General features: G+C 27.2%; 2 protein-coding genes across 2 annotated transcripts; one reads left to right on the top strand and one right to left on the bottom strand.

Annotated features, from left to right (window-relative positions):
- Window positions 1-8,435: 8,435 nt before the first annotated feature.
- On the bottom strand, window positions 8,436-14,424 carry cta (Guanine nucleotide-binding protein subunit alpha cta). The gene is made up of 5 exons (XM_018540263.1): window positions 14,209-14,424; window positions 10,355-10,615; window positions 9,223-9,273; window positions 8,869-9,086; window positions 8,436-8,793 (listed from the first exon to the last, which is right to left on the bottom strand). The coding sequence occupies exons 1-5, from the start codon at window positions 14,422-14,424 to the stop codon at window positions 8,436-8,438; spliced, it is 1,104 nt and encodes a 367-aa protein (XP_018395765.1).
- Window positions 14,425-16,042: 1,618 nt separating this feature from the next.
- Window positions 16,043-19,473, top strand: LOC108774226 (uncharacterized). Its single transcript, XM_018540281.1, has 6 exons — window positions 16,043-16,187; window positions 16,542-16,634; window positions 16,704-16,831; window positions 16,909-17,053; window positions 17,672-17,952; window positions 19,289-19,473. The coding sequence occupies exons 1-6, from the start codon at window positions 16,123-16,125 to the stop codon at window positions 19,405-19,407; spliced, it is 831 nt and encodes a 276-aa protein (XP_018395783.1). The 5' UTR covers window positions 16,043-16,122; the 3' UTR covers window positions 19,408-19,473.
- Window positions 19,474-24,021: the final 4,548 nt, after the last annotated feature.

Here is a 24,021-nt window from a genome sequence, read left to right as displayed (position 1 = left end):
TTGCGGCAATTTGTACTACTCTACATAGTAGAGTCGATCGCCGATCGGAGCATTCATATTAAGACATTTCGAGTATCGGTTACAGCCCAGCGGAACGATTCAGAGTGCATCGCGTCACCAATCGCTTCTCAAGATTTCGCATCGATACTTAATAAAGAACATGAATTGATAATATAAAATTCAAAGTAGAGAGAAATTTGATCGATCCTTCCTAAAAGGGCTGTTCCAACAGCCTATGTCATTACCGAACAGCATGTCACTAAAGGAGCTATTAGGAAACAAAGAGTTCGCGCATTTAAATATACATGGTTAGACGAAGATATTTTTAAAGAATTTATATTTGCATATATTGTATAATATTACACTTATTTTATTGTTGGTTTTACTTTTATTTTATTTGTTACTTAATTTTCTAGAAATTTATGAATATCTTTCAAAAATAATACTGGGGCTGTAGAGCGCCCTATTTTGCTTAAGTACGGATCTTTAATTGCTTATACATAATTTCCACATCCAAGCTAGACTGTTATAGGCTTCGTATTTGTACTAGTTATATTCGTACATTGACGGTCTTTAGATTTGAATATTGTTTATCAAAATTATTTTTAAACGCTATAATTATATTTTACAATTTTATTTCAACACAGCACACTACGCATCATATAATTTTAGGAGCGTTCAATAAAATTTTCAAACGGTTGAAATGCAACCTGATACACTATTAAAACGCGAACTTCTGCTGAACACAGCCAATAACTTATAATAACAATACATTGATGCAATTAAATATCCAACGTTTTCTTTTCTATAAACAAATAAACTAATATCACACTTATATCTATATTGTTGACTTATTATCACATAAATTAGCATTTATATTTTTTATTAATCATTAATAAATTAACATACCATTTATATCTTTTAAAATTGTTTATTATTTGTGTATAAACTACATTGTAATAATAATTCATGTAAAATATTGTTATATACAAATGTACAATATACAAAAGGCACGATATATCTACATTCTTTAGCTTACATATAATAAAATACAAGATAATAAAGTAAAAATACGAAACATAGAAAGTACATATAATTAAAAAATATTACAAAAATTTATTATCAATAATTGTTCATAGTACCAATTAAAAAATTAAATATATTATTGTGCTTTCAAACGTCACGGATTATTGTTCATCATGCGTCTATACCAGTTACATTATTTTTGTTTACTACTATTATATCGTTTTTTCATTGTATTTTTTTAATTGTATTTCGATGATACACAGAACACTCTTTTATACTTTTAAAGAGACATCATTATAGAAAGAGGAAGGGAGGAAGGGAGAGAGAGAAAGAGAAAGAGAATATACGATTTAAACAATTTAGCTTCGTTACATTATATGTATACATAGGCTGTAAGTTATGAGACTGTTATTTATTTCACTGAATAATGGAGTAGATTTTGATGTAAACTTCTAACAGAAATATTACACGTTAAAATACCTTCTAATTACAAATTCAAAAAAAAAGAATTTTAAATAATTAAATTTAATTCTTCGTGATCACACTGGGGTCAAAACTGATCCCAAAACACATTTAATCTGTAATTTTTTTGGCTTCGAAGTTTGAGTATACAGTAATCGGTTAAATGCATTATGAAATTATTTTGACTCCGGTATAACTATTATGAAACTTTTAAGAAGTAACTACAAAGAATTTAAAAAATAAGAATTCATAATCAACTTATTTTTTATCTTTTCTTAAATTTGATTTTGACAAAATTTTCATTTAAACCTTCGTTAACTTTTTTAATATCAGATATAAAAATTTTGAAAAATTTTACGTAATACGATAATTTTTATTTTATTTTTTTTCAAAAAACTTCAATTTCTTTAATTCGAACCAACTTGATTTTTAAATATTTTATGTTATATGTTATAAAATAAGGTAGTTTTGTGTTTACAATTTATGTTATATTAATATAAATTATATGATAATTTGTCCACTTCTATTCAGAATGTATACTTTGCTACAAGTGTTCAGCATTAATATGAAAGAATATTATCCGAGTTCCATAGAGTTCCATGGAAACGATCATTTTTTTAACATTAAATTTAAATGAAATATGAAGAGCATGGTTGCACTAGAAGTAATGAGAATACTTGAAATTAATCACATTATCTATGTATACATAACATACACAATCTATTATTCCTTCGTTTTAATATTTATATCCTCGTTTTTAACTATACGAAAAAAAAGTAAATAAAATAGTCATTCCTATTTCCCTTTAATTTACAAATGTAAGTCAATAAAAGTATACACACACATACGCACGCACTTACACACACACACACACACACATAATATTAAAATGCATTTAAGCCAAACGTTGAAGAAAAATCGTTATATATATTTCTCCAACATTTGGCTTAAATGTATTTTATACAATTTTTTTTATGACATGAAATATATTAAATAGATTAAATTAGATGTTATCTCAAAATCATTTTAGAGAATTTGAGTAAAATAATATAAAAATTATATTTTGGAACTTTTCAAGAAACATATCATATTTATTACAGTCTCACACAATTTATGTTATGATAAAATTTCAAATTTGTGTCATTATATGTATATATTTTTGTTCTATTCATAAATAGGTTAATAGACACATCCATCATATATCAACATACAGTTTCAATTAAATAACCGCAGTATAAGATATATATCAAATGCACTATTAACATTATTTTTCGAATTTTAACAGCTATGACTTGACTATTTAAATATCAAAAGAATTTTCTGTTAAGCTGAGTTGTTCATTTTATAGAATATGATTACTAGAACTTATACTTATAAATCTGTTTGTCTGAGAGAGATAAATATCAATGTTTTTTTTTTTATCTCTTGTGAATCTTTTTATAAAAATTACAGATGTTCTCTCTGTGTAAGGGGTATTAACATATTAATCGTAAACAATATACACAAATAATAACTAGTATAAAAACAAGGTATGTTCAAGACAATACTATTATTACAAAAACGACGAAATTGGACCTGGTTATCTTTATAGGAATGTAAAAATATTATTTACAAAATTATACTAATTACCAATGATTTTTTATACAATCAATTGTTTGTATGAAATAAGATTTATGTATAAAAGCGCTTAAATGCGATATATTTTTTTCTTAATATTTTTTTTTATATTATACATAATAAACAGACGTACAGCATATATACATAATACACGCACACATATACATACATATATACATACACATGTGTAATTTAATACATAATTAGAATAACTCTGGCTAATAATGAAAACATGCGTATTATAAATTTATTTATTAATAAAATTATTCCGCTTTATTAAACTTTTACACATTAAAACAAAGATTTTATGTAATAAATAATCTATAAAATTGGAATGGCTTGTAGCATAATGACGTTTGGAAAAATATGTATTGCACATGTACCGTATACATACTTGTGTACAGAGTCCTGTGATATCAGAAAAAGAGCTAAATGTTAGATGAAAAAATAAGTCGAAAACGTATAGTTTTTTCAAGAGGCTTTATTTAAAAAAAAAGTCGACTTATGCGCCGGGTATGTGTGCATTTAATTATGTCTTGACTTATAGATCGGAATGTAAACTATTATCTCTATTCATGTTTGTATTCCTTGTTGTACTGGGTAATCGAAAATACATAATAAAAATAAGACATTTACGGACAATAAATTTTATTACATTTACATATAAATTGTTAAAAATGTTATCCATTCTATCAATTTATTTAAGAAATTTATTTCAAAGAGCAGAATTATATACTTATATAATTCTGCTCTTTGAAATAAATTTCTATGAACGCTTTCTGACGTGTTCTAAATAATTTTAATTTATAAATTAAATCTGTAGATACCCAGCGAATATTTAAAGTACAATTTCTCGAAAACAAAGCCTATTATAAAATTCTACTTTTTCGATTTTTTTCATGTAAAAAATAATCTCCTTCTCGATTGTATCACCAGTTATGAATTTTATGTATGTATGCGCATGCGTGTGCAGACCAAATGCACTTAGTGTCTGCTAATTATTAATAACGCTCATGGACAGATATAGCAAACTAAACAAGTCAAAACTGTCAAACTATCATTTTGTAATTTAAAAATAGTTAACAAAATATTAATTATTAAAGATCACTGAATGAATGTGTATTCGCTCGGTGTAATGCCAAATGTAAGCGCGCCACGAGATACAACTCATATGATTGCCTAGAGATGGAACGAAACCGTGAAACTCGAAGCTTAAAAAAGTTTCGAGTTTCGAAAACTCAAAATTTGGGGAGTTGTTTAACGTATAAAAATTATTTTTTGATTATACACATAGAATTCAATTAATCTATCTCCAACTAATCATCAACATTATTACATAAAATCTTTAGGTACAATTTATATGCATATGCACACAGTACAAAAATACTAGCATTTGTTACCAGAAACATATAGTTTCATAATTTATATTATTAAAGAATACATGCTTTTACTTTCTTCAGAATTTTTGGTATACTACAATATTCAGTCCAATTGTGTCAGATTTTTGAAATCGACATTTATTTGCAATTTAAAATAACAAAATTCATAAACAAATATGTATATGTGTCAACAAATACATTATTAAATTTATGATACTAGATTAGATATTCGGATCAAATTAAATATTAGATATATTTCATATAAATTGTTGTTCTATTCTGGTAAATAATATAAGAAAGTAAAAAATTTGATTAATTCGCACAGTATAAAAAAAATAATACTGATTTTGTTTTTCTTTTAAAAGTGTGATAATTAATAAAGGATCAGTTATCAAATATACAGAATAGACAAATAAAACTTATTACACTTATGACATGATATCATTACATTGAAAATCATTAAAAAATTGAATGAAAATTATTAAATTAAAAACAGCTGCTATTATATTTCTTTAAAATTTATCATTTTGTACTTCATAATATTAAATTTAAGAAATAGAGAAGAATTTCTTCTATATTAAATACATAAAAATACATATAATGCATGATACATAATGTATAAAAAATTAAATATCTTCATAAAAAGAGATAAAGAATCATAATATTCTTATATATTATATAATAATAATAGCAGCCTACAATTTATTTATAATATACACAATGTGAGAAACAAAAAGATTTAAATATTATTATATCCAGGATTGGGAAATATTAATTATTTGTAACTTAAGATGCTTTCTTCATGCTGACGTTTGGCATTAATTTTTAGCGTCAAAACAGGTTAAATGATAAAAATTAACAAATATCAAGCGTTTTAACGCTAATAATGATCGTCTAACGTCAGTATAAAAAAAAACACTTTTACAGTTACTTTTTTAAGTAACTTCAATGTTCCTTTTCCAACTGTAACTGTAACTCTCAGTAGCCTTTTTTGTTGCTTTGTTTATTGTATTTTAAGATTGAGAGTTTTAAATAGTATAGATTATTTTTGTTTGAAATTGAATCTTCACGTAATTACATTTCTTTTAGTAACTAGTAACTAATTTGAGTTACTTTTACAGTTACTTTACACTTATTTATTTTTAAACTTATTTTTTAATTTAATGTGACTGGCTAGAATCTGAAGCTAGTTGCGTTACTGCCTCTACTTATTGTACAGAAAACAAAGGATGTGTTCAAAATACAAACAATAACCTTTAATTTAATTTTGCTTAATGTCCACTGGTTCTTTATCTCTCGTAAACGAATTATCTGTACAAATATCACATTAATAGTAGCGTTTTACAATTTAATCATGCTTATTGTCAATGTCTACTGGTTCTTTATCTCCAAACAGCTATCTACAATGAAAGTAATAAGTTGTAATAAGAAATAATAAATTATAAGCAGTAAGAAATCGACCAACTACACTCAAATAATAAAAAGAATCAATTAAGATTGATTAATTTCTTACTACGAAATATTACTCCCTATTGTCTAATATTGTAGACAGTCTATAAATGCGAATCTATACGAACTTATTATAATATCTGTAAGGCAATAAAACGTAAGCAGTAAGCAAAGTAAACATCACAGTAGAAAACATAAAGTTTACTGTCTTAATTTTCTATCATGATTAGATAAATTCACTTACTATTTACATCATACTTCCTGACGTTTTTCTATATACTTCTGGCTTAATATTTTTAACTTTTAAATAATTATACAGGATATATCAAAAGTTTGGAAACAATCGAATATCTTGAAAACAAAGCATTTTCGAGAAAAATGTTTCAGACATAAGAGAGACTAATAGTTTTAAAAGATCTATTTACTGAATCACATCTGTTTGATCTTGAGTGACATCACCAAGGTCTGGTCAAGATTAGATTAAATCAAGATTAGGTTAAATAAATTTTTTTAATGGGACACTATTTTTAGTTTCAAAAATGAGTAATAGGTCGAGTAAAAAGCTTTTCAAAATATTATAATAAAGTCATTTTTTACTAAATTTTGATGTCATAAGCCACGAAAGTTACAGTACCGCCGGATACACCCCATCTAATATGTACAAAACATGTAATCAATCTTTTTCTTTGTTGGTCTTAATAATATCAAAATGTTACTCATATTGTTCTGTAATGATAACAAAAAAGGAGAAACTGAAGTTATTTTTTGAATAACTATAACTTGTTATTTTTTAAAATAGGTGAAACCGTAACTAGTTACTTTTTGAAACAAAACAAAATCTATAACTGTAACTGACTACTTTTACAAAGTAACTTTCTCAACCATGAATTATATTAAATAACATTGCTTCTTCGGAAAAAAATGGGTGAACTTTTTCCACAGCAACTTGAACACAAATTGGTTAGCTTCATTTGGTTTATATGGCTTGAGAAACTAATATTTGGTTTTCTTATTTAATCATTTGAGTGCCAAAAACGATTGCAAAAACTTACGTCATGTCAAATCTAAAAATCATCATGTAGAAGCACGATTATGAATATAAAAAGAGCAATCATTCTCTTTGGCATTTCGTACGATTAATATATTCAGTAATAAAAAAAATTAATCTTAAGTAAAAAAAAAATAAGTTAATTGTGGATTGTGAATTTTGGTTTAATATATCAACCAGTAATAATCTTTTATATATATAGTATATACACACACATATAGTATACACACACACACGCGCGCGCGCACATATAATTCAATGTTTTTCCATGATATATATAGGATGTGTTAAGAAAAACGCTATTTGTGCTATTTTATCTTCATGGTTCGTACATACAACAAGGATAGAATGACACAAATAATACTAATAACGTCTCTCCGAACACAGCCATAGGCTATAAAAACAACATAAGAATTTAAACTGAATTATTTGCAACTGATCCTTTCTTTTTATACAAACCATTATCGTAGAAATTATTGACAATATATAATAGAATACAATATTATGTACAATAGAATTTGTAGTGATCTCGAAATCGTTCAATATTTACCAAAAGTATAATGAAAACGTATCTCATACATACATACATACATACAAATATACATACATACATACGTACGAAGATGCTTAATGTAAAAAGTGTAAGCAAAGCGAACAAATATTATGATTCACCCTGTACACACATATACACATACATACATACATACATACATACATACATACATACATACATACATACATACATACATACATACATACATACATACATACACACACACACGTACGCACGCACGCACGCACAGGCTGAATCATATAACGTACGGTCTCAACGTTTTACCATGAGAGATGAATACTTCTCTCTTAGGCATGATCTTCACACTCTTTTCAATTACAATCAGTAATTCATCTCCTATGATCCGTTGAGTATTGAGATTATAGGTCTGTCCGCCTTATTTACACTTTGCTTACACTTTTCACTAAATTGAGGTAAATATATATCGGGCGTCGAAGAGAAAGAAAACGAAGATGCTTAATGTAAAAAGTGTAAGCAAAGCAAACGAATATTATGATTCACCCTGTACACACACACATGCACATGCACACGCACGCAATGTTTATATTTTTATTTATGAACACGCACATGTATGTATACGCACGCATACATAGTGTATATATAAAGTTAAATTTTTTTTAATATATCTTTATATTAGGCAGTAATTTATAGTAGGCAGTTTTTCTTCTTTACTATAAATGTATCTATATATGAAGTAAATATTCAAAAGTTGTATAATTCATACATATATATTGTCTTATCAAAATGTGTTTTGACGTAGTGTATATTGCAATATTCTTCAAAAACTACAAATTGGATTAATAATATATTAAATGTGAATTTCTGACGCATACCTTTGTTTTACTAGCTGTTTTATCTGGTTATTCACTCCATTTCTACACTATTGAAGCATAAGAGATTCTAAGTTTCGGTGCAGAATAGTATCCTTCACAGCATTAAAGACAACTTTAATATTTTCTGTATCTACTGCAGTGGTGAAATGATGAAACAACGGTTTCCTTGGATCCCTTTTGACCGAGACGAACATATCGAGGATAAAATTTTGCACGTCCTTCATGGAATGTGGATCACCCGCAAATTGTGGAAAATACAAACGGATATTTGTATCCTGTGACCTCACTTTTTTATCGAGCAAATCCGTTTTGTTTAAAAACAGAATTATAGACACACCACAAAATATCATGTTGTTCACGATTGTATCAAATATATTCTTAGATTCTTCCAATCTGTTAGTTCTCCTATAAGATTAATTGCAAAAAAGCATTATCATTTATTTTAATCTTCTTGTAAAGTAAACAAAAAAAATAACTTACCTATCTTCCAACAAGACCTGATCAAATTCCGATGATGATACAAGAAAAAGTATAGATGTCACGCAGTCAAAGCATTGATACCATTTTTGCCTTTGAGATCTTTGACCGCCAACATCAACAAAGAGGAATGGAATATTATTAATCGGTATTACAAATTCAGAAATTCCTTTTGTTGCCTTTCTACAGTGTAGAATATCCTGATGTGTCGGTGTATAATCCTAAAAAATATTTATACACTTTATAAATAATAACAAAAATTAAAAATAATATATCCACAAATACATTTTTCTTTACACTTTACAATAAATAAAAATATATTTAATTGTTGTAATTATAAATTGTAAAAAGTATTACCACTCTTGCAATCCTATCAAGATTATCTAAGAAGTACTGGACAGAATCACTCTGGAAATATAAAATCACGTATACAAATATAATATAATCGTTATGTATACAGAGAGGGGCATTTAAAACAGGTCACCTGAATAACTCGCTTGTTTTTGACAATAGAAGAAAAAGTGTCAAACAAAAGTTGCTTGGTTTCGAGGGGCACATAATGTGATGTCAATAATTGTTTTTTTGGTGGAGGCGCTAAAAAGATATGAAGGTCACCTCCACTTTTTTAAATGGAATTATGTAATTTTTTTTGTGATTCCTCTAATTATTTTGCATATAAAGGTATTAAGGTAGAGATACCAAAAAACCAATAGTTTTCGAGATATTTTACACTTTATTTTGATACATATTGACACAAAATGTTAAACTCGTAAACTGTTGACTTTTTGATTATCGTACCTTAATACTTTTGTGAACAGAATAATGAGATAAATCAAATGATGTAAAGAAAACGCATAATTGCGTATTTAAAAAAATTATCCATTTTGTATACATATTTTTTTTAAAAGCTATGTGTTTTCTTTACACCATTTGATTTATCTCATTATTCTGTTCACAAAAGTATTAAGGTACGATAATCAAAAAGTCAACAGTTTACGAGTTTAACATTTTGTGTCAATATGTATCAAAATAAAGTGTAAAATATCTCGAAAACTATTGGTTTTTTGGTATCTCTACCTTAATACTTTTATATGTAAAATAATTAGAGGAATCACGTTATCTAAAAAAAATTACATAATTCCATTTAAAAAAATGGAGGTGACCTTCATATCTTTTTAGCGCCTCCACCAAAAAAACAATTATTGACATCACATTATGTGTCCCTCGAAACCAAGCAACTTTTGTTTGACACTTTTTCTTCTATTGTCAAAAACAAGCGAGTTATTCAGGTGACTTGTTTTAAATGCCCCTCCCTGTATAGCTCATAGTCTTGATTTGAAATATATCGTTTTATACAAACACATAAATTAAGAAACAATATAGAAGTAATAAATAATTATTACATTTATATTGGCTGCACAAACACATATACGCATGCACAAAATTTGTATCTTTACATTTAACAAAAAAAGAGAGAAAAAGATCTTACTAATTGGAATTCTCTTCTCCTGTCGAACGCTCTTTTAATCGATGCATCCGTCCATAAACTCTGCAATGCTGGCACATAATGTAGAAATAATCTAGTATCCAGCACCATAGTATTCTCAAACTTGAGTAATTGAAAACCGATGTCATAATTCTTAGAATTCTCCCAAGGAATATTTAGTTTATCCCGTGCATCTACTAGAACCTTCATACCCTTTATTATATTCTGATAGATTACATGTTGGTATTCCTTAATCAGTTCAGGCTGAAAAAATATAACACATAATATCAACTCTAATACTAAATAAAAGAAACTAAAAAAGAGAAATACCATATGATGTTTATGGTTTTATAATATACTTTGTGATATGACATTAAGTATTAAGAAAAATATATTTAATGTTTAAGATGAAATTAATGATAAGTGCTACTTTTATCTACAATTAAATGTTTAATGTATTGCCATTTTCAATAAAAAATATTTATTCTAACTAAAATGAGTTTCAGTTTCGAAATTTTCAATCATTTTTAAATGATAAATTATAAATATTTTAAATGATAAATGATAAAATACTTTGTAAAAATTAACTTTAAGATGTGAAAAAATATCACATGTTAAATTGATCTTAATGCTTCTTTCATCACAGTCCGTGGTCTTGTTCCTTATTTTTTTTATCTTCTATGTATTTTACATAATTTATTACACATATAACATATACACATACTATATTACTTATTTACCATATTACTTATATTTGACTTTTTTCTTCTTTTCGATTATAATGCCAACTCTTATAGAGGTTCTACAATGAGTCGTTAATCAAAAGTCTTAACCAGTCTTAACCTTAAGGTTTGAGCACAAAAATTATCTTAACACTTACTTAGATTTAAGTTGTAGAGAAGATGTAGAATTCAAGTTTAATTCTTTCTTCATATCTGAAGAAAAACCGCATAAAATGATATCTATAATGATATTTTAAAATGTAACACTTGAGTAACACTAATGTAACACTCAAAATGTTAAACTGTCAGAAATTGATCAATTATAGTTGATTAATCTCCTTACATTTGATTGTAATGGTTAATTGTATTGGTTTAAGCCATAAGAAATTGGTCAATTTCTTATGGCTTAAAGCTTTAAAGATTTATGCCTTAAAGTCTCATTGTAGATGCTGCTTAATATAATTAGCAAATATTAACCTCAGAATATAAATTAAAAATTAATTTTTTATTTTATTTAAAACAATTATTTATAACTTCAAAGTCAGAGAAGTCACAACATTTGCATATACATACGTTATAGTTTATATTTGTTTCTACCAATGTAGATTAATTTTAACCTCGGTTTAACTTATTCTTTATCTCTTTCAAATTCTTAGAACTATAAGAAGATAAAAAAGTAAATTAAATCAAGAATAAATTAATCTACATTTTGATAGAGATAGAAATACCATTAGTCAGGGCTGTGCCTAGCAATTGTGCGATGTATGCATAGCACACAGGCGGCCAAAGCCAGAGGTAGCCAAAGCCCAAAGATATGGAACTAAAATTCAATATAATGTTAGAATGTATCAACTATAGACAGTATAGTATATATCAACTATAGACAGACTAGACTGCACAATTGTCAGAAATTTGAGGAGTGAGGGTAGATTTTAGACAATGTTACAGGAACGACTTGAAAAATTTATCAATAATATAAACTCCAGTAATCTAGGGCGAATGAGAGTGCGGCATGGTACTTCGTCCGCAAAACAATAATCCGTGGATTTGTGTAAAAAAAATTCTTTATTCCATAAAATTAGAGCGTTTCGACTCACTTTGGAATCTTCTTCTTCAGCTAATACAATATTAATATACCTCCTCTGTATCAATAATTGGAGTCACATCAGATTTACAGATGTTAAAATCTCTGTTAGAATTTAATGTATCAATAATGTGTCATACAATATTTAAATGTTTTAAATAACAAATGACTCACCTAAAATTAATACAAAGAAAAATATCTTAAAAAATTGGATTGATCCATTTTACAAAAACATTTACCAAGAATCATCACAGATTAAATTACTTTGATCATTTCTTGATACTAAAATGTGTCAAGAAATGATTCCTAAAAGATTGATCTCTGAAAGCATTTACATTCATATAGAAGATAATAGTTTGAATTTGCGCACTAATACCGATGGTTTACACTGTTTACACCAAAATTAGATACAAATTCTTAATGGCATAAAACGTGAATTGTATAATGTACTTTAATATTTTTAATTCTAATCAACTGCTTTCACTTGACTCTCTTGATAAAGATATTTATTTTTATTTTTAGTTTTGTTTGATCTATGTATTATCCTTTTACATTTATACTGTCAATACACATTTACTGTAACATAAAATCGTCAGTCAAAGATTGAAATATAAAGTATGTCAGTGTCAAGAAATGACTATAATAATTTAATCTGCGATGATTCTTGATAATTGTTTTTGTAAAATGTATCGATTCAATGTTTCAAGACATTTTTCTTAATATTAATATTAGGTGAGTCATTTATTATAGATAGTATCTATTATTTAACGTTAAGTACAGTATTGATATATTAAATTTTAATAGATATTTCAAATCAAATTTGATATAAACTAATTTGTATAGTCTAATATTAGAATTTGCTTTGCAAAAAGTACACAAAAATTGTTTTCTGTAATATTTGTTTATAATAATAATAAAATATTAATATCATAAAATGAACATTGATGGTATCTTATGATTCTGTGTATTATAATTTGTAATTAATTTTGTCTATATTTGTTACATATGTATAGAACATTGTTTTTTTTTAATCGAGGATTTCTAAGTATTCGTAATTTGTATATGTATACACGCTTTTGGGGCGATAAAATTATTTTTGCACGTAAGCAGCCAATTCCTTCTGCACAGCCCTGCTATTAGTATAGATGTCTGTAAAATAGTTTGAAATTGAAATCACAGAAATATATGTTGTATTTTTGAATATTTTATTTTAGGAATATCTTTTTATATTCCAATATTCTATGTATCTTCTTGTCAGAGAAGATTGAGCCATTTCATTCTTTTTGTAAAAAAAAAAAAAAATGCACAATGCAAACACAGTTTACAACAGACAAAATACTGTGCTCAATTGTAAAAAGATAAGATAAAAAATAGATCCATTAATGTGTAAGTTGTATGAAGGTTAAATATATACTTGGTTAATATGGTTGAGATAGAGTAATTTAATCTAACTAATTCAGTTATCAATTAATTCGATAGATTGAATTAAGCTGATATTGAGTTTATGTTTAGCTACATTCGTAATGCATGAATTTCTTATGTTATTTTTGATGCTCTGCTCACTCTCGTCTGATCTGTCGTTCGTTGCGGATGTAAGGCCTTACATATTATTTTATATATTTATAAAGCGTTTAATACTAATGATGATCTGTAAGGATGGTCAGGATGTATCAGATAAGTCTAATTAATAACTTGATTTATCCTATGTAATTCGTTAATCGATGTGAGCAATTATTATTTCTATTTTTCTCTCTTAAGATATTTGTCTATTGTAACATCTCGATCACAATATTAAAATGTACACGATTAAAATATAATTGTGTTTATTTAATAGTATTACTAAAAGTTGTAATACAAGTAATAGTCTTTATAAGAGAAACGTTCAATTTCTATTGTAAGATCTCAACAAATATATCAAGTACAAGCCAGGTGTTGGTGCACGAAATGACATCGATCGTACGTGGATGACCAAACCAACATTTGAAAGCGAGACGGACACACCGGATTCCATCACGTGGTGCTAGCACGCATGGAACTCCTTCGGTCCTTACCTCGAACTTGATCCCGTGAATGATCCGCATCTGTTTGAGGAATGTCGACTTGCCGCTCTCTCCCGCGCCAAGCAGCAGCAGCTTGACCTGCCGGCGAAACGTTTGCCGGTCCTTCTCTAGCATCCGGTCGATCTCCTGGCTCTTGTAACGCTGCTCGATCTCTTCCGGGCTGAATTTAAAACGCAGGCAACACGACCAGGTTAAGGAGCTCGCCATCTTGCTACCGTGCCTATCTCTCTCATTCGTCCTCACTTCTCACGCCGCCTCCTTGCTGTCCTCTCTCTCGCTTGCTTTTACTTCTACCTTCCGGAGTGGCCCAGAGCTCGACAGCGGAAGCTCACGCTCGTGCTGTCGTCTCAGCGACACAAACCGACGAAACGCACCGCACCTCGGAACCGAGAGAACACGCCAGCGCTGACCAGCGCTCTGACAATACGACGATCTCGCGTCCCTCCTTCGTCCCGTCACTGTCCGTCGCGGTGTGTCGCCACCCACTCCGCGAAAACGGAAAGCGCAAATCGCACCGCACCGCACCACGCCGCACCACGCCGCCGCGCCGTGCCGTGCCGTCGCCGATTCAGAACTGCATTTCTCGAGCAGGCGTAACCGGCCGGAATGCGTAACCACTAATCCACTATCACCAACTATCACCAAACCGAGCGGGTCGAGCTCTCGCTGCGCTTTCTTTCCTAATCGATTACGGACTGCGTGTAGTAGCTTTTAATATTGTATTGTTATAACACACTGTTACGATACAATATATATATACATGAGGAAGAATGTGACATGCAGAAGGTGTTTCACGCAAAGTTTCGCATTACCGTTTGTACCATGATCTTCACATTTCACATTTGCATTCACGTCCCTATATGACAGTAGGGACACCGACGAAATACTATTGAGGACAACCGGTCACAAATTTTTGTAACTATCAATCAGGTGCTGGGACGTGCTGGAGATCCGAGGATAATTGAAGACATCAGTAATTGATACAAATTTGCGATTTTTTTACATAATTAATATTTTGATAATACATTAAATTCACGACTTTTTGTTATATAAATGCTGCATAAGTAAGTACGCATACTTTTATTATATATAATGCTATATTTTTGTATATTACTAAAAAATAATAATCGAAAACTCGGATGATTACGTTAAAATCAGTACAGTTTTAAATACTTATTGAGCTGATATTAAAGACTCTTCAATCCACTCCGGATTCAAAGATCTCGTGGAGCTAATGCAAGATTTTGCGCCTGAATTGAATATAATCTTTCAAATTATAACCTTAATGTTAGAATCCTTAAATTTTGGTAAAAATACACCCGATCGATGCGTTTTCGCACAAAAAAAAAGATTTAACCATGATATAAATACAAGGATACGTTATTCACGTGACAAAGAAGTGACCAATAAGAATTCTTTCAAAGTAGACGTCATCAAAACGAGGGAAATTTAAATAGGCAGCCAGAAATAAGACTAAAGATGCCTTTTCATGACTTGGTGAAACACTGGCCGTTCCAGCGACAAAAAAGGTCACGTGATAAAAATTGACGAATAACAAGCGAATATGACGCTGCTGGAACGGCCAGCAGCTCGTGAAAAGGCACCTTTATGCAAAAGCGTGTGCTGCGGCCTATAAGCGGGGAGCACAAGCTTTTGCATTAACGCATAATACATTGTGCACAAGAGAATCAACCAATCTGAAGCCCTCCTTTCCTTCTACTTCAACGAAAAGAAGAACTTTGATTGGCTGATTCTCTTATGCACTATACGTTATGCGTTATGCAAAAGCTTGTGTTTGGGCTTATGGTAACACTGGTTTGAACAATTAAAAACATGCAAATCATGCAGTTTGTTGCGTTATTTTGACGGTTGTTACCAGTTGTTACAATTCTATTTATTTCAAAAATGACGTTTTTCGAATTTTTTCAAAAATTTCTTGGTGTAAAACGTAATGAGCCTAGTACAAGCAGGTAAAAGACTTAGACTTATGATACACGAAAAATGTTAATATATATATTATATATATGTTACATATAAATGTTAAGATCCTTTTTATTTTTTGATAATAATAGATTCTAATTTTTTTTATGTAAAATGAAAATTTGAAAAACAAATATCATCATTCAATATTCTAAAAACAATAATTAAATAAAATGATATATTTGAGAGGTTAAAATGTATCATCAACAATGTATAAATAAACAATTCATTAAGTATAAGATTTATATAGAAAATTTGTATAAAAAGTTGTATAGAGAATTCTAATAAAAATTTTTAGGGATTGCATCATCAATTTTAGATTGTAATATTAATATACTTTTCAGATTTGGCAATTATGATTCACATCAAGAAAATTTTCGAAATCCAATTTGGCAGAGCGATGAAGATGATGATGACGATGATATAGTTAACTTTTGGTAAAGAAAAGAATACTTGTATATTCAAAAAATTTCAATAAATTTTCATTCAAATTTTTTATTTTCTAGGCATCCTGAGAACTCGCGCAGTTTTCAGTTCAACATTGATAGTAATCCACTCGAAATGATGTCTTACTTTGAATCCCAGATAGATAATATGTTGAACAATTTTTTTAATTTTAACAATACTTTTTTTGGTATGTTTCTTTGATGAAAAATTTGTCATTCTGCATGCTTATTTATTAAAATATGTATTTAAAAAGAATTCTTACAGGTGATAAAGCCATTACAACATTACCATTTGCTACAACTGAGAAGAATGACAATTTACGGAACAGAATGCTGAAAACGGAGCCTGATACATTTGTCATCGCAGATGTACCAATCGAAGACAAAGTAGACACAGATTTAGATGGAAGGTAGTACTAATTCTTTAATTATTTATTATATCTTATACAAGTGCTTAATATAATAAAATTGAAACTTTTATAATAAGAATCATAAAAATATAACTTATAATATAAAACTTTAGAAAAATGTTTTAAATAAAAATATGTTTAAAGCATAAGTAATGATATAAAATCAATTTCCAATAAAATTAATTTTTCAAAGTAAAACTACCGTTTTTAAAAATGTTTTTTTTTTTAATTTCTTTAAAATATAATTCTAGTTATTTTAAATATTAATGTGGATCATAAAAAATTTTAACAATTTAGTTTTTAAGATATTTTGTATTTTATTTTGATATATTCTGATATAAAATATCAGAAACTATTTATTTTTTATAGAAAAAAAACCATCTTAATACTTTTTATACTTAGAATTAAATTAAATAAATTAATTGGTAAAAAACGAACAAATAGCTTTTCAAAAGAATTTAATTAAATATAGTGTTATCTCAAAACTAGAAGAATCTGTATGACTCAAGATTATATCGACTTTCATTATGTGTAAAAATCAAATTCATTGGTGAGGTTAAACCTTTCCACAATATAATTACCTACATTGTGTATATAATTTATTAATTTGTATTATAGGGGGACTGTAGAATTTTCAAAAATGTGGAATAAAGAAAATATGGAAATAACAAAACCTTTTGTACCAAATAATTTTTCATTTTCTGGAAGATCTGTTCGAAAGGAGATTATACGTAGAGCTGATGGAGCTATCGAGAAAAAGCAAATAATCAGAGATAGTGAAGGCAATGAGGAGACAATTATTTCAAAGGAAGCAAACAACAAAACCTATGTTGTTACTGTAAAAAAAGATAAAAATGGCGTTGAAACAAGATCTGAGGATATATTTAACATGGATGAAAGTATGTATGAGGGATATACTAAATTTAATTAAAAATTAATTTTAAAAAAATTATCAATGAAAACTTGTATAAATTATAGTTTCTAAGATTGCGTTCATTTATAAATTGTATACATTTATTTGAAAGTTAATTGTGATAAATAAGTAAATTATCAAATTTCATTGTGTTATGAAAACTAGCTATAAAAGGAAATTTCTATGTAAACTACATTAATATTGTCGACTGATTGATGAAGAATATTAAATTTTTAATCTGTTAAAAAAAACGCTTTTTTATTAATTTGGGAACACTTTAAACGATTTCTTTTCTTTTTAGAGATTGTATGATATATATACATTTGACATCTAAACATTTTTTATATATATCCAACAGTATGTAACATTATAGGCCGCAGCACACACTTTTGCATAACGCATAAACCATACACATAAAGAATTTGATTGGTCCATTGACTCATGCATAAGAAAATGGGCCAATGAAATTCTTTATGCACATGCTTTATGAGTTATGCAAAAGTGTGTGCTGCGGCCTTATAGCTGTCTTGAAGGTATTAATCATGAAAGTTAGTTTCAACAATGAAACTTAGTTTTGTATTAATTTTTTTGTTGTTTTATTTACTACAATATACTTTTTATATGATCGCACCATTAACAGCGAATTTACTCTCACTAGCCCTTTTTATTCTTGCAATTTCAATCATGAAACTTTTTCTTTAGGATATAAAGTAAAAAGTGAAAATTTTTAATTTTTTAAATTGAAGTTAATGAAAAAATTTTTCACTTTTCACTCTTCATCCTAGAAAAAAAAAATGATCAATACCCTAATTGGGATGCTCATGTGCTATAAGCTTCGCTCTTCCTTTCATGATCGATTGATTTTAACATCTTGAATCATATTTTAAAAGAATTTTCGTCAGTGTAACTGAATTGTCGTAAAAACTTAATAAGTCACATAAATCAAAAGTGAATAAGAAATGTTCATAGTCTTCATATATATAGTTTATTGCATTAAAAATAAATGTGTCAAAAATTAAAAAATGTAAGTAAGAAAGTCAGATAATTGATAAAGTATAATAAAGCTCACAATGCGTGAGCATCCAAACTGAAAACTATTTATATATTTTTATAATACTTAGGTCACGTAGGATATTATTCATAGTCAATTCTTATACCTAAGATTGTCTTAAATATAGTCTTAAGATGTCATACGCCAAATTTTGGACTGTATTGGCATTTTAAGACATTACTTAAAACGGTTTTAAAACAAGAACGAAATATAAATACCGCCTTTATTCTAGCTCTTTATAATTCAAATAATACAAAAATTTTAATTGCAGGTGAACTGAACAATTTTAACGAAAAGTGGAAATCTACAAAAGATAACATAGATGGCCACAACTCGACTTTTCATCATTTTTCATGGGAAAAATTTTTTGGCCCTAATCCAAAACTATAGCAAGAAATAGATGAAAAGTTATAGTCATTGTTCCTAATATAGATTTAATATATCTTCTGTAATATGTACGAATACTAATAAATTAATTGAATCAATAATAGAGGTACATTTCATGATTTCTAATCACAAAATTTTCTTTATTTGATAGAATATATACTCTATACAACATTTAATATATACACAGAGATGTATTTATAATTTATAATCTGACAAAAATTTGTTTTAAATTTATACAATCGAATCGTTTTGCTCAAACATGCAATAGTGTAAGAAACAAATTATTTATTGTTAAGACTTGTTTTTGAATTACGTGAATCTTGAGTGTTCTCACATTGTAATACCATACGTAGTGCTTATATCCATATTAAATTATATTGATTTTGACACATGCCTACGAATATTTTTGAAACAATATTCTTTTTTGAATAAGTAGAGTATAATATTAAATATAACAAAATTAAGACAATTTTTTGCATAAGCAACAAATATAATTCGATTTATACATAGAATTTTTAATTACATGTGTATATATATTTTTCTTCTAAAATTATTTGCATTTATTTTTTCAAAATTTTAAATATCTCATAAATTATAATTTTTCTTTTTACATTACATTAAAAATAATTAGAATATCAGAAATAATCAGAATATGAGAAAAATAAAAGATGTGTGTGCATACAATAAAGCACTGAATCCAAATTACCTATAAATATATTTATATGAATCAATATTATACAAGAGAACATAAAAAATAAACATGTTTTACAAATATTAATGCATCATATGATAGTATTCAACATTTTATAAGCAGGTATTTTTATTTATTTGATACTTAAATAAATGTTTCACCCTGTGATTAATTTTAATAAATCCAAATATCTTATAGATATGTTTAAATAATATTCAATACACACATATATGCATCTATTTATGCAGTGATACACGTAAATAATTGTGTTTATACTGCATAGATGTTATACATATACATAAAACATATTACAAATCAATGCACAATTTTATAATTTCCAATATTACATTATTATAAATATAATGAAAAATTGTATTATAATATAGTTTTAGGTAATTTCGTACATGTGTAAGATAATATGCAGGGGATATCAGAAATCTCTAAATAAATAACAATACAAATGTATGAGAAATATATCTGATAATAAAAAAATATCCAGAATCTCCTTTCTACAATAAAATTGGCCGTTATATATAGCAAATATTCATAATGTTATTTAGATAATGTATCTAAATTAGTATAATTATTAATATTTGCTATTGTAGATATATTGTACATAAAGAGATAACTATAGTCACTTCTATTCTAAACTCCCTAAGATGGAACATAAAATATCTTATTAGTCACTTATAAAATATAGTGTCCTTGTAATGGTGGGAAATATTTCACGAACATACAAATTAGATAAAAATAATCCTATAAGTTTTTATACATTTTTTTTCCTACAATATACATAATTGTTGAAATACTTGTTTCCAAAGTTAAAATTCAAAAAACATTTTACTTAAATAATTTTTATACTACTTTCATATAGCTTTTACGGAACAAAATTATATTTGCGCACAATGCAGTCAATCGATCAATCAAAAAAGCACCGATGGATGCGTATTTCTCGTTAGATAGAAAGAGACAGTAAGTGCGTTGTATTAAAAAGTTACACGCAAACTCGAAATAACATACATATGTGTATTAGAGAAATAATAACAATATCATTTCCTTTAAATAAGACAATGTAAAAAGCAAATCCGAGAGTCGTCGCTAAATATAATTAAGAAATCAATACATTAAAAAAGTTAATTAAAACTATAATTAAAAAAATATAATTAAAAATTGTTTTAATTATATTTCTAATTTTTTTAATGTATTGATTTCTTAATTATATTTAGCGACTCGGATTTGCCTTCTACATTGTTTTATTTATTGTTTTGACATCGAGAGCTATGTTTTATTAGTATTTATTTTTAAATATTTCCTTTCATTCGCGTAAGTACTTAATGAATAATTATGATTTAAAATGTAATAAAGCATAATTGGAATTTATACATATTTATATGGCTCGAGTTTGCGTAGTTAATATCATTCTCGTAAAAAGATATACTCTCTCGCTCTGTTAACTCGATTCCCTGATTACAGCCACAAGACGTATCCATGCATATAATCTATGCCTAATAATTACAAATTGTCAACACAGTGAGTAATATACCTAAAAGTTATTCATGAAAACTACTTTCCAAATCTTAACTTTGAGATCAAATATCTTGATACGGTAGAATACAAATTTACATAGAAACTTATATAGGATTATTTTCACCTGTATTCTTAAAAACAAGTGAAAATTATAAAAGTGAGCAAATTCACTAGATATTGATCAATGAAATTATGTAAAATATTCTACACACTAAATTTGCTCACTTTTATAATTTTCATTTTATTTCAAGATATACGATCAGACACACCTTCATGATTAATTGTCAACCATCCTTGTGATTTTAAAACGAAAATTTGTGATCCAGTTATTTATACAAAGTGTTCCATGTTAATTGCCCCAGGCAAAAGTTTCGAAAAATCATTTTGGCACGCAGTTTAAATGATTGCATACATAGTATATAAATTTACATAGAATTATATAACTTGAGATCCAATTAGGTAATTAAAAGGCGTTTATCTTCTATTGGTTAAAATTATATAATTTTTTTACATAAAATAATTCCTTTAATTCTGCATATAAAAGACAAGTTACTAAAAAACATCAATATTTCACAATATATTTTTTTATGTTAAAATATGCCAGAATAAAGTATAAAATATCTTATAAACTTCGTTTTTTAAATAACTACTTTAATATTTTTAATAGAGTTTTAAAACATTATTTTGAAAGTTTCTGAAATGTTTCTCTTTGTCCATACTTTTTCAAGATATTGTTTAGGACAATTAAAATACTGTACATAGGTTGTTCCAAAGTCCCTGATGAATAGTATAAGAAAGTTTTTTAGAAATTAATAAAAGTATGTCATTTTTTTGCTTTTGAGCATTATATTTCGTGGCCTAATAAAATTAATAAATGAAAGAATAAATGGATAAATTAGAAAAGATTAGGTACTGGGACACGTAATATGACTTTAATGATCTAAAAATATGCATTTATTGTGTTTTTGAATTTTAAATCAGGATTATATTATACGGTAATATTGCGTATATACAAGATGTTTTATTCAAACGTAATGGATAGAATATTTCGAAAAATATGAAAGATATGGAAAAAAATGTTTCAAATGAAAGTTGTGTAGAATATCAATATTAATAAAAGTAATTTTCGAAAAATATTGGTTTTTCAAGATCATATGAAGATTACTGCCAGTTTTTGAAATAAAATTGTATGATTTTTTTTGTATAATTTCTCTAATTATTGCGCATATAAAAATATTAAGGTAAAGCTATTAAAAAATCAATAGTTTACAAGATATTTCATGTCAATATGTACCAAAATCAAATATAAAATATCTCGTAAATTATTTTGTACAGTTTTTAATTCCATTATAAAAAAAATAGCGGTATAAATAACTTTAAAAAATTGATTTTTTTCGAAAAATAATTTTATCGATGTTTAAATAATCCCTTTAGACCGTAAATTTTTTTCATCTGAAATATTTTCTTTTCATATTTTTTGAAATATACAACACGTTATGTTTGAAATAAAACATTGCGTGCATGTGCGCGCGCGCATATACACGCACGCAAGCATGCAATCTATTTATTTACTAATAGTAAATAGAAATATGTGTATTGACACAAAGATCGATACCTAATATTTACATATGTGCAAAAATATATAATATTATATTTATTTATAATATTTATTATAGTTTTCATGGTCTAATAAAATACATAAATGAAAGAATAAATGAACAAATTAGAAAAGATTATAACAGTTATAATACATTTTATAATTTTTTAAAATGTACGTCCAATAAGATTCTTATTAGTTATAATAAATCATGACATATATGCAATTAGATTGCAATTATTAATTAAAACATACTTTATTAACAATTTATTAAATTATATATATACATATACATATATACATATATATATACATATATAATATATGCATGACTTACGAACAGACAACCATTTAATTGTAGCTCTTAAAATTAAGCAGTTTTAAAAACTTGCAAAATTACTGCATGAAATAAGAAATGACATGTACTTTTACTTAATTTTTGAAAAATCTTTCTGCATTAACATTTTAGCAAATTGTAGTTCATCCTCCCTCCCTCCCTCCTTTCCTTCCCCTCTCTTTCTCGTTCTCACCCCCTGTGTGTACGTGGGTAGGTGAGTGGGTGGGTGAGTGGGTGAGTGAGTGAGTGAGTGAGTGAGCGAGTGTGTGTGAGTGTGAGTGAGTGTTTTATGTTATAAAGAAACATTAAATTTTACATTCTCATATAGTTTCTTTATATATATTTATATTATTCTTATTTTTATTATAAATGTTATGCCTTATTAATGTTCTATTTCATGTTTGTGGATAAGTTAAAAATATCGATAAAATATGAAATATATTGGAATAAATTATAATAGAGTAA

The sequence above is a fragment of the Cyphomyrmex costatus genome, unplaced genomic scaffold, assembly GCF_001594065.2.
Source record: "Cyphomyrmex costatus isolate MS0001 unplaced genomic scaffold, Ccosl1.0 scaffold24, whole genome shotgun sequence".
Classification (NCBI taxonomy): Eukaryota; Metazoa; Arthropoda; class Insecta; order Hymenoptera; family Formicidae; genus Cyphomyrmex; species Cyphomyrmex costatus.
The sequence above is the reverse complement of the archived record's forward strand: the minus strand, read 5'-3'. Positions and strand labels throughout refer to the sequence as shown.

What these genes read in the sequence shown, in the direction of transcription:
- cta (XM_018540263.1), bottom strand. Translation starts at nt 14,424, where the DNA reads ATGGCGAGCTCCTTAACCTGGTCGTGTTGCCTGCGTTTTAAATTCAGC. An exon ending in TTGATAGGATTGCAAGAGTG is followed by an intron (nt 9,087 to 9,222) that starts GTAATACTTTTT and finishes AATATTTTTTAG; the next exon opens with GATTATACACCGACACATCA. An exon ending in CAGGTCTTGTTGGAAGATAG is followed by an intron (nt 8,794 to 8,868) that starts GTAAGTTATTTT and finishes TTAATCTTATAG; the next exon opens with GAGAACTAACAGATTGGAAG.
- LOC108774226 (XM_018540281.1), top strand. Translation starts at nt 16,123, where the DNA reads ATGACGTTTTTCGAATTTTTTCAAAAATTTCTTGGTGTAAAACGTAAT. An exon ending in AATGAGCCTAGTACAAGCAG is followed by an intron (nt 16,188 to 16,541) that starts GTAAAAGACTTA and finishes TATACTTTTCAG; the next exon opens with ATTTGGCAATTATGATTCAC. An exon ending in TTTTAACAATACTTTTTTTG is followed by an intron (nt 16,832 to 16,908) that starts GTATGTTTCTTT and finishes GAATTCTTACAG; the next exon opens with GTGATAAAGCCATTACAACA.